Source organism: Panthera tigris, chromosome B4 (assembly GCF_018350195.1).
Source record: "Panthera tigris isolate Pti1 chromosome B4, P.tigris_Pti1_mat1.1, whole genome shotgun sequence".
Taxonomy (NCBI): Eukaryota; Metazoa; Chordata; class Mammalia; order Carnivora; family Felidae; genus Panthera; species Panthera tigris.
Window position 1 is genome coordinate 13,647,367 of NC_056666.1, and position 16,435 is coordinate 13,663,801.

Below are 16,435 nucleotides of genomic sequence, written 5' to 3' on the forward strand. Positions count from 1 at the left end.
GGAGTCGATGAATCAGGAGCCAAAAGCTTCACAGTACTGTTCCCATCAGGGACCCCTTTGCCGGCTCGAAGACAACACACATTACAAGCCCCCGGAAGTATATCTTCAGTATGCCTTGAACTCTATGAGTCTGAGGGGAAGAACTCTGCAAAAGAGGAAGACAAGTTCGCACAGGTGAATACATAAAATTAGACGATGAATTAGTCATGTGAAGCTGCTTAACTTTTCCTTCTGCATTAACTTAATATGTATTAACATAAAATGTATATAGGGTATCTAACACATTTTTATGAATGAATTACTTCTTACTTTTTAAAATGTTTATTTATTTTTAATTTTTTGAATATTTTAGGTTTTTTTTAAGTTTATTTATTTTGAGAGAGAGACAGAGACAGCACCAGTAGGGGAAGGGCAGAGATAGGATCTCAAGCACACTCTTGCACTACCAGCGTGGAGCCCAGTGTGGGGCATGAACTCAAGAAATTGGGAGATCATGACCTGAGCCGAAACGAAGAGTCTAATGCTCAAATGACTGAGCCACCCAGGAGCCCCTACTTACTTTTTTAAAATTTTTATTTATTTATTTTGAGAGAGAAGGAGCATGAGTGGGGAGGGAGGGAGGGAGAGAGGGAGAGGGAGAGGGAGAGGGAGAGGGAGAGGGAGAGAGGGAGAGAGAGAGAGAGAGAGAGAGAGAGAGAGAGAATCCCAAGCAGGCTCTGCATTGTCAGTGCAGAGCCCCACACAGGGCTCAAACTCACGAACTGGGAACTGTGAGATCGTGACCTGAGCTGAAACCAAGAGTTGGGTGCCTAACCTACCGAGCCACCCAGGAGCCCCAGTACCTAGAGAAGAAATAAGCAATTTTAATTTCAAAAAGTCACAAGAAAATAAAATACAATATGTATTTTTTTCTGTTTATCTTTGTACTCTTGGCCCTCCTTGGTAAAATGTAAGCAGTAGGGAAAATGACTTTTTTTGTTTACTACGTGCCACGTGCTGATTAGGCAATTTACAAACCTAATTTCAAAGTGCTGTGAGATAGACATTATGGTCATTTTATAGATGACTGAAAAACAAGCTCATGGCAATAAATACCTTGTTCTTTTCCTGGTTGAGCTAAAATTTATCCTCCGTTGGTTTTATTCCTGGGCGCTTGCTCTTGCCATTATTACCCTTCTGCCTCTGATACAGACACCTTTGCTTTTTCAAAATACCACATTCATATTTCATACTATAGAGTCCTCTGCATTCTTTAATAGGAATGAAATGGAGCCACATTATCTGCTTAGAAACATGCCCCCAAAATATAATTACATTAAAACACACATACAAAGACGGCAGAGCTTTATTTACAGTATGATGTCATTTGTGTTTAAATAAAAAGTTTGAGAGCATGAGTGTGTGTGAGGGAGGTGGTGTTTGTGAAGGTGTGTGTATAAATATCCAAGCATAGATAGAGAAAATATCTATAAGTATTTCAACTATATTTAGGAAATCTAACAGTGGGTAGATTTGAAGGTACCAAGAGGGTTTCTTTTTTCTTTTTTTACTTGTTACCTCTTTGTACTGAATCTTTAACAAGCAGCACAGGACCTGAGCATGAAATACTTCTATAGTGAAAAACAAATGTGGGTAACTGAAGAGAACGTGTAGTGTCTTCAGCATTATATCTATTCTCTGATTTCAACGAACAAATGATGAAAACACACACACACATACATAACATATCTGGGCTCCACCTCAGACATCTTAGAATCTAGTGGAGTGGGGCTCCTTCGACTAGTCAAGCTTTCAAAAGCTCATCCAGATGTTTCTGATGTGAATTACTCTACAAGCACTTTCCTGTGTACTGTATTTTTTTAAATTTTTTTATTAGTTTTCTTTATTTTTGAGAGGCAGAGAGAGACAGAGTACATGTGGGGGGGGTGGGGGCAGAGAGAGAGGGAGACACAGAATCCGAAACAGGCTCCAGGCTCTGAGCTGTCAGCACAGAGCCCGACGCGTGGCTTGAACTCATGAGCCGCAAGATCATGACCTGAGCCGAAGTCAGACGCTCAGCCGACTGAGCCACCCAGGTGCCCCTGTGTACTGTATTTCTAAACTCATTTGGCTGTCTTAGTATTCCCTCAGCTTCTCTCTCCTGTGCATTTATTTCCCTTCGTACACTCCTCCGAGGCTGCAGCTGTTGTCACCGTATCCTAACTTAACAGATGCCAGGAGCAGAGTTAGTCACCTAATACTGAATTTGGAAGATGTTCTTTTAGAGATCCCATCTGTTCTAACCTCCTCATTTTACAAATGAGTAAATCAAGGTACATGGTGCTTGCCTAAGGTCATAAAACTTGATATTGGCAAATCTGAAAAGTCACTTCCAAATTCGGTTTATTGGTATACCTTTTTTTTAGGAAACCAAAGCATTTTATAGTAAATTCATTAATATCTCGTTTGTACAAATGTACAAGTGTAATCTTAGTTGTACAAAAGAATTTGCCATGTGTTTCTTTAAATTGGTTTTCCAAGTGTATTTAAAATATTTGAATTTTTAAAAGTACATGTAGTAAGTGTATACCAAAATATCGGCACCTGGGTGGCTCAGTTGGTTAAGCGTTTGACTCTCAATTTTGGCTCAGGTCATGATCATGCGGTTCATGGGTTCGAGCCTTGTGTCGGGCTCTGTGCTGACAGTGCAGAACCTGCTTGGGATTCTTTTTCTCCCCCTCTCTCTGCCCCTCCCCTGCTCTCTCTCAAAATAAATAAATAAACTTATATTTAAAAAAGGAGTATATACCAAAATATAACTTACATGTTACTGGAAATGGCTTAATTATCAAAAAGGAAAAGCAGTCTTTATTTTCTGAGACAAAGAATATTTCATAGAAACAATCATTTTAGTCTAGGACATGACATTTAAGAGGAACAGATATATATGTTGTCCTTCTAGAGGAGACATTTACAGTTAGGAAAGCTTAATCCTATTTTCGGATTCTGGTAAATGGTAGAAAAATTGAGAACTGCCCTATTTGAAAAGGTTTGTTCCAGTAATGAGTAAAATTTGGTCTGTTGGAATAATTGATGCATCAATTCATTAATATATCAAAGTACTAAATCATCTTTGTATTATTTTTACATAAACAGGTTGTACTCCAGGATCTAGATAAAAAAGAAAATGGATTACGTGATATATTGGCTGTTCTTACTATGAAAAGGTACAAAATTAAACTACTTCTGATATTAAGAAAATTGACTTTGGGGCTTGACCTTTTTTGTTCATTTATTGATTCTCCACCCGTTGTTATTCCAGGAACATCATGTATTAGAAGCTTACAAAGATTTTATCAGTGAATTATATTTTTTGCACTGCACAATGACTGTATTTTACAAAAAGAAGTGTATCTCAAATCATTTGCATTCTGAATTTTTTATGAATTCTGTTTTGGTGTGGTCAACCTAAAAACTGGTCCATGCAAGTTTGAGATATAATTTTTATCAATTTTAAATATAATTTTCTAAGGTTTACATGATTCATATTATTTGTCCTATGAAAGGATAAGTTTATTTCAGTATTGCTACAGAAAATCTCTAGGAAATAAATTACTTATTAAATCCAGCTATTACCGTTTCACTAACAACTGACCATCCATAACAGTATGTCTTGCAAGTAAATTGTTTCCAAATTAACATTAGGAACAGACAGTTCATTCCATGAGCATACTTATTTAGCAAGCATGTCAAATTCTTTAGGGTAGGTTTGCCTTGGCCTGTGCTTGAAAATGGCATGATGCGTCTTCTCAGTTTGCATAAAGTCTTAAACTTAAGATAGTTATCATTGTGGTTTTCAAAGAATACAACTTCTGTCTCAGTGGTGTAGGAAGAAATTTTTAAGAACTACGTAATTATAGCATATGACGCTAAGTTTAGATTCTGAAATTGTTTCTTCTTGATCTCAATACTCTTTTGAAAATTAAAATTATCTCTTGTTTACTCAAAGTCCTCAAATAATTTCTTAAGAGCTTTCTGCTTTTATGAAATGAGCTTATGAAATGTTATTTTTTGTTTGTTTGTTTGTTTGTTTTAGGGATGGATCTTTACATGTGACATGCACAGATCAAGAGACTGGAAAATGCGAAGCAATCACTATTGAAGTGGCATCTTAGTGTTTTAGAGAAACCAGGAATTTTTTAGAACTAGAATATCGTTATTATTTGGTTTTGTCTATAAGCGATGTTTATATTAAAATACTTTTTTGAATGAACTATATATGTTTCTATTAAAATACAATATATTGGTAAGTGTTGCAACCTTTTTTTGTTTTCCACTTATGATGGGAAATATAAGGACCTTTAGTAGTGAGAAATACAAGGAACTTTTTCTATCATGAAGCTGTTTAGAATTAAATTGAGTGGATTGCAGGAAATTTTACTGGAAATTTAACATTGTGTTTTTTAAAAACTTTTGTTTCTATAACTTCAAGTTTGAAGAAGTCTTTTATTCTTACTAGATCATGAATTAAGAACAATTTAAAAGTCTTTGATAGTAGATGAAAAAAGTTGGAGAACCATGTGCAAAGTAAGATACCATTTTTGCTTAAACAAGTAAATTCATAAACTCAACAATTATGTATAGATATGTGTGTGACAAGCATAGAATACAAAGTCTAGAAGGCTACCCATCAAACTCCTCTAACAGTGGCCTTTCTGTGGACAGAAATATTATAGGGTGGCACTTATACTTTTTACAGTTTTGTTTAATTTGATTTTTCTCTCTAACAAATATGTTTTTCTTTTGAAATTAAAAGGTTGGTTGGTTTGTTTGTTTTTGAAGAGACGGCTAGCCACATTCTGTTCAATAGAGAACATTCACTAGTGCATTGAGATACTCACTGGGTTACTAATGAGAAGGTCATTCATTCACTAAGTAAAACAAGACAACTAACCTGTGAATATTGAAAAAAGAACTAGAAGGTGAGCAGTGCACATCAGACTCCATTATCAAAAGAGAATTTTCCATTCATTTCTTTCCTTGGTTCCCAGAAGATTTGAGAAGAGGAAATATCTTTACTCAGTGGTCAAATTTAAAAATTGTGCTGTTTTTATCTTGTTCAAACTGTGGAGGTGCTTTTTCATTATAGTTTATTTCTATGGACTTACGTGGCGGTAATATTCTATTTCTAAAGATACAGAAACCAAACTCAAGGTTTTTCATTTATTCTGTATCAAATTATTGACAGAAAAAGAATTCAGATACGATTCTGAGTCCACAAAGAAGCAGGCTCAAAGGCATACACTTTTGATTAAGGATGAGTACTTAGTTATTTTTTAGGATCTTTTCCAAAGTTATAAAAACTTTGAAATCAAATAAATATAAATTATTTTCAGAAAATAGGAAAATAGCATCTGAACTAGTTGAACTGCTAAGTTTATGCTTTCAGTTATGCTTTGGAAAGTGCTTTAGGATTTTATTTTGTAGTTACCGTTAGCTCTTTCAACTAGATCAGGCACTGGCAAACTGTGGCCAGTGTGTCAATTCTATGCCATTCCTATTTTTGTAAATAAAATTTTATTAAAATATAGCCAGGCTTAATGGTATATGTATTGTTGGTGGCTGTCTTCACACTATCATGGCAGACTGAATAGTTGCAACAGAGACTGTGTGGCCCACAAACTCTAAAATACTTACTGTCTGGCTCTTTACGGAAAATGTTTGTCAACGCCTGAAGTAGATTAATGAAACCTGTAGAATAAAATATCATAAAGATTTATTCAAGAGTTTTCTTTTCTTCCATATCCATGGAATAATTTACTTATTTGCTGTCTTTACTAGATTAGTAAGTATTGTGAGAGCAAAGACCATCTTAGTCACTATTATGTCCCAGGCCCTAGGTCACTACCTGAACATAGAGGTGTTAAGTAAAGGTCTGTTGAATAAGTGAATTACATGGAAGAAAACAGTAGGTCATCTTTGTATTCTATAGGACAATGGCCAGTAAGTACATCTTTTACATATTTTATGGTTTGTTTAGAAACATAAAAAAGGAAAGGAATACCACTGCTTCTGGCTTTATTAGTCAGCTTTGCATGATTTTCTTCCCGAAACATGTAAGATTTGAAATTGTCACCAACGGTGCTCTGGCTAATGAATGTACTCCAAATTTCCTTGCATCCTCATGTGACAGGATGTTTTTCTCCTGAGTGAGGGAAGGTCTGCCAATTAACTTCTCTTGTGTTTTACTTTTTCAAGGTAAAAATAGCTTTAGCATTCTTCTAACTCTAAAATGATACACATCCATTATAAAATTCAAATTGCAAAAGAAGAAAATCTAAAACATCCTATATTCTACAACCCAGAGTAACAACCATTAAGATATTTTTGATGAACATCTTGATAATCTTTTCACGCACTTACCAGTATCACTATATTTAAAAACATGAGCACTTTTACCAGTAAAGCAAGAGGTTATGTCAAATTATAATTTTGCCTATCTACGTGTCTGATATTGTCTAAAGGACAGAGCCAAGTATACAAATAGAAATAAATGCCAATATATAATACTGTGAAAGTCTTGAGAGGACACAACATACTTCATCACAAACTGAAAGCTTTTATATGTCGGAATTTTTAAGGATTAAAATAAAAAAGGATCAGCACAAAACAAAGTGTGGTAAAATGTCAGGATTTCTAAAATAACAGTGAGTAACCATGTCACAAACAATACCATTGTCTGCTTTAATTCATTATCTCATTTTTTAATTTTTTTAACGTTTATTTATTTTTGAGACAGAGACAGAGCATGAACGGGGGAGGGTCAGAGAGAGGGAGACACAGAATCTGAAACAGGCTCCAGGCTCGGAGCTGTCAGCATAGACCCCGACCCGGGCTCGAACTCACGGACCGCGGGATCATGACCTGAGCTGAAGTTGGCCACTTAACCAACTGAGCCACCCAGGCGCCCCCATTATCTCATTTTTTAATTGTGACCTCACCATAACTCCCTGAGTAGTTGCAAAATGCACAGAGCAATATTGCCTCTATTATTTCTGTGTTCTACATGTGGGAAAAGATTCAGAGAAGTTAAAATAATTTATCCAAGGTCTCACAGTGAATGTGAATTTTGAACTCCTATTCATAATGCTTTTTTGGTAAACTTAATTTTTCTTGACTGCTTCTTATTCTAAACACTTTATGTGTATTATTTCATTTAAATTCACATTTTCCACTGTCCATTCTATTTTCTGCCTCTTGAAGAACATTCAAATGAAACAGAAGACAGCCCATGGGTCTCCAGATACTATGTTTGCAGTGGTCTTCATGAAAAAAGACAGGGGGGTTGGCATAATTCTGTCTGTTTTCCTTGAGAACACGAATGTAGGCCTCTGGCTTTTGATTTCCCTCTCCATTTATAGCCAGAATTTACCAAGATCCTCCAACTTTTTAGTCTCAACTCTTCTACACTCTTAAAAATTATTGAGAACGTAAAGAGCTTCTATTTACATTGGATTTACATATGTGTAGTTTTAGTTATATTTACCATATGGAAGTTAAAACCTAGAGATTTTAAAATAATCATTTTTAAATAAAAATTACATGTTAACATAAGTAACATTTTTATGAAAGATAACTTTTACAAAAGATGAAGGGCCAAGTGTGGAGGTTTTCTTGCTTGCATGTGGGAGGGGCAGAGGAAGAGGGGGAAAGAATCTTATGTGGAGCCCCAACACGGGGCTCCATCTCACAAGATCATGACCTGAGCCAAAATCAAGAGTCAAACGTTTAACTGACCCAGGTGCCACCCAGGTGCCCTATGTTTTTTCAAATCTCTCTGATGTCGCCTTGAGAAGATCCTCTGTTTCTTCATTGAGTCTGTTGCAGTATCTGAGTTGTGTATCCTCTGAGAAACTTCACTATATACTTGTGAGAGGAGAGTAAAGAAGGCAGGTAACATTGTGCTGTTATTATGAGACGTTTTGAACTTACTAGGCCCCTGAAGAGCTGTTCCTAAAACAGTAGACACGGTGGTACCTCTTGAATAGAAAAGGTCTAATCTGTCCCCTGCAGTTAGTGGGATTGAAGACGAAAAAATGAAACATGATTTACAAAAAAGTCTAATGCATTCTATAAATTTGGATCTGAAATTGATCAAGATCCAAAACCAGACAAGGTAACTATAAAATGTGGGAAGTGCATTTAGTGCATAGGAGAGAATGGAAGGCAAGAGTTAACTACTCTAGATAGGGCAACCAGGAGAGGCCTCTGAAGAAGTGGAAGAAGTTAAGACCCAAGCGATAAGAAGGTAGCCATGTGAAGAGAGACAAGAGCTTGTCCTCTAGAAAGTAATTTAGAGTTGCCTTAAGATACTTACTTATTATCTGCTTCTCCCACTAGGATATAAATTCTATGAAGACAGAGTCTTTCTTTCTTACCTATTTCTTTCGGTGCCTGGCACATAGGAGATGCACCATGAAAGATTTCTTCGTGGGTGGAAAAAGTCCTAGAGAACAGTGAGAGTGGCACAAAGTAAGGTTAGGGTGGCAGCGTTCCAGTCACTTAAGGCTTGGTAAGCTATTTAAGGTTTGGATTTTATTCTAGGTACACTGGGCAGTATTTAGAGCAGGAGGACATGTTCTGCTTCATGACCTTAAGGTCACTCTTCCAGCTGTATGGAAAAAGGATTACAGGGGAAGCAACAGAAGTTAAACCAGGTAGTCAGTCTTTTGCAGGACTGCAGGTAGGAATGACAGCCTGTACTAAAGTCATAGCAGCGATGCAGAAAAGGGGCAGAATCAATGTGTATTTTGGACATCGCATTGACAGGACTTGCTAATGAAATTATGGAATGAGGAGAGGGTAAATCAAGATGACACCTAGATTTCCTTCTCGGACCCCTGAGTCAATCATAGTGCCAGTGTATTGAGAAAGTTTGGGAGGCCTGCAGTAGAAAGGATCAGGTCTGGAAGCAAAAATCAAGGGCATTTTTACGAGCGTGTTCAATTTGAGATGTTTGTGCAAAACCTCAGAGGATATGTCAGCTAGGCACTGTGGATATTCAAATCTGGAGTTCAGGGAAGAGGTCAAGGCTGGAGACAAACAGTTGAGAATCTTAAGTATAAAGATGGTATATAAATCCATGGGAACCGGGGTAGTCACTTAGGGAGAGAACCTAAGAGAGGTCTTGGGGCCAAGCCCTGAGCAACCCTAGCAGTTTAGGTTAGTTAACGGGAGCCAAAAATGGGAGTGAAGAGAGGTCAAGAAAACCAAGAAAGAAACTGAGTCAGGATGGATGCTCCTGGGGTGTTGTAAAAACACAGGACAGGCAGTGAATACACTTGGGGAGGGAAGGAAGGCAGGCAATGTGGCTGTATCTAAGACTTAAAGGGTCTCTAGGAGTAAATCTAGCAAAGATGGAGGAAAGGAGGCACTTTCTAGCATCAAGAGCAGAATCGAAGTCCTGGGGACAAGGAATATTTGAGGAGGTCACAAACTAATATAGGCAGGAGTGATGAGCAGTGAGGCTTGAGAAGCAGACAGGAACCACCATGTGGCAAAGGGGCTTCCATGTTATAGGGCTGGATAGGACCTTTTATTCCTTATCAAGGTAATAAGATGCTCGTTATAGAAAATGGTTAAATATGTGAAAAACGATAAATCAAAAAGGAAATCACTCCCCAGAGATTTTATATTTATCTTCCTATATATTTTTACCTAGTTGAAACTTTTATAGGTTTCTGGTTGTTGCTTTTTTGCTTACCCCATGATACTAAAGGCTTCATAAACACCTGATTAGATGGCTAGACAGTGTTTCAGAACGGAATCAAATACATTAATTTCTTTAATGTTCTATGTTTACAGTAGTTCAAAGTTATACATGATGCTTTGAAATATTTTTATAATTTAAGACAAATTTCTTTTAAAAATCTTTGGTCGATGTCAAACGACTTTCTTCCTGTTTTCCCAATTGACTCTAAGATTTCTGCATTAGATTGTTTATTTCATTTTTGAGAGAGAGAAAGCACATGTGGGAGAGGGACAGAGAGAGAGGGAAAGAGAGAATCCCAAGCAGGCTCCACACTGCCAGCGTAGGGCCCTATACGAGCTCTAACCCACAAACCATGAAATCATGACCTGAGCCAAGTCCAATGGTTACAGGACTGAGCCACTCAGGTATCTTGCCCGCTGCGTTAGATTGTTTAGAGTAATCACCATGGATGCGGTGTGAAGAATGGAAGATGGAAGGGGGGGACGGGGGACCGGTTAAGAGTTCTTAGTCATCCAATTCAGAGAACCTCGAGTCCTGCAGCCTTTCAACCAAGCTGTGCGCAGACTACCTGGGAGCTTATTAGAAAGGACAGAACCTCATGTCCCAGCCCAGACCGACCTAATCTGAATCTGCATTTTAACAAGCTCCCCAGAGGATTCCTATGCCAATCAAGTGTGCGAAGCACAGATGGAGACTGGTGGTTTCAAACTCCTTCCTGCATACTAGAATCACCTGGGGAGCTCTAAAAAATTCCAATGCTCGGGTCACACCCCCATACCAAATAAACCCAATCTCAGCGAGTGGCACCAAAAACCAAAACGTCTCCAAGCGATCCCAACATGCAGTCAAAAAGAAAACCTTTATCTAGGGGTGTAGCGTGGAAGAAAACAATGGTTACTGGGACTCAGGTGGCCGAAGAACAGGCACCGAAGGTAAACCTACCCTGCACCATACAGCTCCGCTCTACGTTTTGGATTTTGCACAACATGCAAGCAGTGGTCATGTGAAAGCACGAAAAACCGTGGGAAGGCCTGACGTTGCGCACTCCTCAATTAGGAGTTACCCCGCGCCATCGAAGGAGGCTGGCCGCTTAACCAGGAGCGCCCGAACCCGAACCGCGTACGCGCCCCTCCCACCTCCCCCAGCGACTCCCGCAACCTCCTGCGCGTCGGGATGCGACGTGGGGCGCATGCGCGCTCGCCGTGGCCGGGGTCGATCTTCGGTGACGTCAGGACGCCTCGCGGGCACCAGCCCCCAGCCCGGGCCCCCGACTCCCGCGCCGGCCGGGCGGGGGCGGGGCGTCGGGCCAGCTGAGCTATCCCGTCAGACCGCGCCAGTTTGAATGAAAGCTCCCTAAGATGGCGGCGGCCGGGGCCGAGGCGCGAGGAGGTGAGGGCTGGAGAGCGGCGTCCCTCACTGTCCCCCGTTCTCCAGGCAAACAACCGAGGCCCGGGAAGCGGGGCCGGGACCCGCGGACCCGCCAGAGCGCGACGCGGCGAGACGCCGCCTCCCGCCCTGCTGACACCTTGGCCCCCAAAGGCGCGCCGCGGGCTTCACCTATCCCCCGGCCCCTGACCCTTCTCGCGGCACGGCCCGCTCGCTCCCCGCAGTCTTCTGCGCCCCGCTTCCGCGGGGCCCAGCCCGCACGCCCTGCTCCGAGGTCGGCTGTCTCTCGCTCCGCGGACGTCCCGCGGACTCCGTGGCCCGACCCCCGCTGCCCGTTGGGCCCGAGGCCCCTCCCCGCCTGGTCGCCGTGTGGAGGTATTCGGGCGGCCGCCGCGGCTCCTGGTAATCCCTGGGGGAGGAGGGGGGCTCGAGGGCCTGTGGGCACGCGTGTGGTTTACTCCTTTGTGGTGGTTTGGGCGGGACGTTGTGTGTTCCGGCTGGCCTTTTAACTGGGAAGCGGGAAGTACCCGGTGGTGTAAGCGTGACCTCGATAGCGGAGGAAAGAAAGAAATTGGGGCTGGAGTATAAACGCGAAGGAAATGAGGGAGCGTGCACCCCAGTTTGGACGCACTGGTAGGGGAAATTTCCTGTCGGAGAATAATATCCCAGTAAGTGGGTATTTGAAGACGTAGCCTCTGGCTTACGGTGATTGTTTTACCCACCGGGAACTTGCGTGTTATTTACGTGGACGCCAGAGAACTAGGTGCTGAGCCGCGCGCGCGCGCGCGCGCGTGTGTCTGTGTGTGTGTCTGTGTGTGCGGGTGAGTGTGCGCGCGCGCGTGTCTGAAAGACGGGAATTTTCAAGACATTCTAGAATGTAGAGGTGTTTTCCAGCACTCCTCTCCACCTAGATTATCATGTCTTTATCCCCCAACTTTTCTTCCACTAGGGATTAGTGTGAACCTAGTGTGAGGTTTTTGTAGTGGTAATGAAATGTTAAATCTTGCAAATGAATTATTTTCTACATTATTGTAGATAATAGAATGGTTACCAGGGATTTGCGGTTTTTTATGGTCCAGGGTGTGTGTGTGTTTGTTTCTCAAAAATAGCATTTCCGTCGAGAGTTGTCTTGAATCCTCGAGTTACTTAAACTAGATAAAAATGGTAGGAACAACAGACATACACACCTTGGGTCGATATCCAACAGGAACCTCCTTTGCACGTGATCGGCATAGTGAGGTTAACTTTACACAAAACACCCCGAAGTTTTTTAAATGGAAGACTTGTAAGTGGTCATTTGTGTTCAACCACTCCTGTACCCTCAAACCGCCACTCCGCAGCAAGCAGTCTCTCCGCCAATCTTGGGGTGGGGGGGGAGAAATACCTTTCATTTTCTCGGTCTCGAATTACGAACCTTTTGTAGGAAGCGGGGTGGTGGAAATCCTGCTTCAAGCTTTCTGACAATGAAGCCCCTGTGCGAGTTGGGGAGGGGGAGGGAAGGCTGTGGCGAGAGCAGCTGTGTTCTCTCTTCCTTGGAAATTACCTCAAAACAAAAGGTTATCACAACTACCTTGGAGAGCTACCAAAGAAAGCTGGAGTTTATTGATAGATTTTGTTTGGTTAATTCCGATTTACTCCAACCCTCACATTTTTCCAGTGAGTCTGAAATCCAGAAAGATGGGACTCTCGTGTGGCAGGGGCAGAGCACCCTTGATTGTTTCTAGTGCTTACCGTAACACTAGTCGTAAAACCAAGTTTATTATATATTTCTAAACATCCACTTGTGTTAACGTATTTTACATGCTGTATGGTAGCACACTGTTTACAGAAATTTCGGAGTAAAATCTTCAGCACATTTAGTTACTGGCTTCTGTAAGGTTAATTATGAGTGTGTCTGATTTTCTTTAAGCTTGGTATATGGATTATGTAAATTGAATACACTGTTTTGTAAACCTTGGCTTTAAAAACAACACAGGAAATGAGTATTATGAAAATATATTCCCCATTATTTATTATAACTCTAGGGCTTATTTACTTGATAATAATACATTACAGCAGAGGCAAAGTAATAAATGGAGTTAAAATTTCATGCAGGTTTCCAGAATGGGGAAAGTAGGACATGTGATGTATGAGTATGTGACTATGGAACTATATTTCAATTAGATTTCAGTTCTTATTGTCCAGCTAAGGTAAAGGGGACTAGTTCTTTTTAACAACTTATAAGGCTGCTTCAAAATCTATTTAAGATATTTTTACTAACAATAAGTTTGTCTTAGGGATCTACATTTTGTTAAACCAGCAATTCTATGTGGAATATAATGGAAAAGTCAAAAACATTATCTCTGTTGTCCTTTGTATCTATATGTAATTTTAGGAAAGCTTACAGACTTGAAACTGTTCGTTCAGGTGGCTTAGTGGAAATGAATTGACATTAGTTAAGCATAGTAGAGTAGAGATCCATGAGAAAATCCAAGAAGACCAATTTATCAAAAACAGTTCTTTAATGCTTAACTTTTCTGGAAGACACATAAATGGTTTCTTGTCATATGAATTTTCAGTCCTGTAAAATTGCCAGTTGAAGGGTGGGGATATGGAGGTCTTAAGTTTTTCCTTTTTTTTTTTTTTTTTTGGTTTTAATTGAGTAGCTATTTCATTAGTAAAGAATTCTATTTTCTTATTGTAGCTTGGTGTGTGCCTTGCCTAGTTTCACTTGATACTCTTCAGGAATTATGTAGAAAAGAAAAACTCACATGTAAATCGATTGGAATCACCAAAAGGAATCTAAACAATTATGAGGTGGAATACTTGTGTGACTACAAGGTAGTAAAGGTAAGGCAAATATCTAGCCCCTTAAAAGAGACCTAATCAGACTTCAATTCAGTATTTCATATTTCTGTAACATAAAAAGACCTTAAAAGTAAGCAAAAGCTCTTCTTAATGTTAAAAATTCTAAGCCATAATAAATTTATATGTCCTATCATCTATATTGCCAAATAACATTGAGAGGATTTTGAAGCATTAAATGTTCTTGCATTAGAATATTTTAAGGTGCTTATATCATTCTACATCCAACTCTTGATTATCTCCGTGTGGATTACCAGAGCAAATGTTTTATCTCATATTGGCTTTTCCTGTCATTCATTTTGTTCCTGAATCATATTTCCCCACTATCACCTGAAATAAACAGAGAAATTCAAACCCAGTTTTAGTGCTGTTGAATCTCCTCATGAAGCATCACCATCGTGTATGTCCTGTATTGTGTCAAACTCCAGGTATTAGTGAGGCTCTGTGGTCTAATAGAATGGCCTGGAGTTCAAAGTCATTTCTAGTCTTCGATTGGTACCTTGTGGCTTCATCAAAGTCATTTCGCTTCTCTGGGCCTCCCTTGATTCCTGTTTCTCTCAAATGACAGGGTTGTTTTCTTAAGAACGTTCTTCAATCTAAACCTTACAGTCTATTTTTGAGTAATTCATTTTTCTCCAGAGTAGCCTGCTCCCTGTGTGGAACTCTTTTTTGGTCGTTTGTCAGTTCTTCCAGACAAATGAATTAGGACTCCTCCTCCTCCATCTTCCATACCGATTCAGTCATTAAATCTAGTTCTTCCTTTGTGACATCCGCCATCTTTTCATGTAACTGCCTTTCCCGCTCAGTGGGATTTTATGATCAAGCATTTCACCTCTACTCTTGGCAACCTTCAACCCAAAAACAGCCCAGTCATCTTCCATGTCAGTGTTTAAATGGTGGTCTGACCAATCTACCCAAGAGAATCCTATAGTCACACATACTGGTGCCAGTAATGTCTGTTTCTAGTGTCACTCCGCTCTGTTCTACTAAAGCCTTTTGTCTGTTGCTTTCTTTTCCTTTTCTTGTCAGCAGTTTTTCCAACTTTTATTACTTTTCTGGACTTCTTACTCTATCCTTCACCTTCATATTCAGCCACAGACCTCTTCTACCTCAGTTAATCTTTCACTCCAGTGAAAAATAGGATCCTCCTGCAAGTATGAATTCTCAACTTAGCTTCACACAAGTTCTCTGTAACTTTGCTGTTACTGTTTTTCCTTTTTTAGTCCTTTCCATCCCCTTTAAAGGACTTTGCTTAATCTGTGATGTTTTTGTGTGTGTGTGTGTGTGTGTGTTTTTCTGCCCCCCTTCCCCCTTATTAAGCTCTTTTTCCACTGACCTCTCTCAATCAGTAAAACCTATTCAGGTCTTCCCCAACCTCTCTTTGACCTCGTGTCCCTACTCACGCATTTCCTGTCTTTGCTTCTACCTCATTTTCCATTAACTTTTAAAAACAGCTTTGTTGAGATGTAATTCACAAAGCATACAATTCATTAATTTGAAGTATACAATTTGTAGCTTTTAGCACGCTCTCAGAGTTCTTCTGAAGTTGACTGTGGTGATGGTTACACATTCTCATTACCCTGAAAAGGAACTCCGCTCTGCTCACTCATCACGCCCTAATCCTTCCCAGTCTCCTTACCCCACTAGCCCTAGCCCTAGGCAACCACTCATCTACTTTCTGTCTCTGTAGATTCCCTGTTTGGGCAATTCATGTAAATAGAACATTACAATCTGTATGTGTTTCTTTGTAATTGGTTTCTTTAACTTAGCGCGGTGTTTTCAAGGTTCGTCTATGTTGTAGTATGTATCAATACATCATTCCTTTTTATTGCCAAATATTCCACTATAGGACTATCACTTTTAATTTACCTATTGATCACTTAGACATTTTGGTTGTTTTTGTTTGGGGGTTATTATAAATAATGCTATTATGAACATGCATGTACAGGTTTTTGCATGGATGTGTTTTCACTTCTCTTGATACATACCTAGGAGCTGAATTGTTGAGTCATATAGTTTCTCTGTGATTAACCATTTGAGGAACTGCCAACCTTTTCCAGAGGGACAGCACCATTTTACATCGAACTAGCAGTGTTACAAGTATTTGAATTTCTCTACCCCTCACCTGCACGTTTTATTATCTGACACTTTTGATTATTGCTATCCTAGTGGGAATGGAGTAGTACCTCGTTATGATTTTGATTTGCATTTCTCTGATGGCTAATGATGCTGAACATCTTTTCATCTGCTTTTTAGTCATTTGTATATCTTTGGAGAACTGTCTATTCAGAGCCTTTGCCCATTTTTAAAAATTGGGTTGGCTTTTTTTTTTTTATTATTGAGTCGTAATAGTTCTTTATATATGCTAGATAGTCCCTCACGAGATACACAGTTTGTAAATATTTTCTCCTGGGAATTGTCTCTTCACTTCTCATTAACTAATTGCCAATATGA

At 39.8% G+C, this 16,435-nt stretch overlaps 2 protein-coding genes and 1 long non-coding RNA gene across 11 annotated transcripts in view; 2 read left to right on the plus strand and 1 right to left on the minus strand.

The window, feature by feature from the left end:
- Positions 1–4,289, plus strand: part of HSPA14 (heat shock protein family A (Hsp70) member 14) — a 41,641-nt gene extending 37,352 nt beyond the window's left edge. Inside the window, exons 12-14 of the mRNA XM_007081245.2 lie at positions 1–174; positions 3,136–3,206; positions 4,076–4,289. Of these exons, the coding sequence (XP_007081307.1) occupies positions 1–174; positions 3,136–3,206; positions 4,076–4,154 (324 nt within the window). The 3' untranslated portion in view covers positions 4,155–4,289. The remainder of the gene's footprint in view (positions 175–3,135; positions 3,207–4,075) is intronic.
- LOC122240229 lies at positions 56–11,939 on the minus strand. 4 transcript variants are annotated; one of them, XR_006219644.1, is made up of 4 exons: positions 11,860–11,939; positions 8,418–8,485; positions 5,677–5,730; positions 56–145 (listed from the first exon to the last, which is right to left on the minus strand). It is a non-coding gene; the product is annotated as an uncharacterized LOC122240229 (long non-coding RNA). The 4 variants fall into 4 exon arrangements; XR_006219641.1 differs by lacking the exon at positions 11,860–11,939 and adding an exon at positions 10,694–10,900; XR_006219643.1 differs by lacking the exon at positions 11,860–11,939 and adding an exon at positions 10,117–10,192.
- The window catches only part of SUV39H2 (SUV39H2 histone lysine methyltransferase), a 21,536-nt gene continuing 16,022 nt past the window's right edge, over positions 10,922–16,435 (plus strand). The window contains exons 1-2 of one of the 6 annotated variants that reach the window (XM_042991111.1): positions 10,922–11,140; positions 13,821–13,966. In XM_042991111.1, the coding sequence (XP_042847045.1) occupies positions 11,110–11,140; positions 13,821–13,966 (177 nt within the window). In that variant the 5' untranslated portion in view covers positions 10,922–11,109. Of the gene's footprint in view, positions 11,141–11,327; positions 11,540–12,145; positions 12,423–13,820; positions 13,967–16,435 lie in introns of those variants that run through there. The other 5 variants (XM_042991107.1, XM_007081248.3, XM_042991106.1 and 2 more) reach the window with 5 other exon arrangements.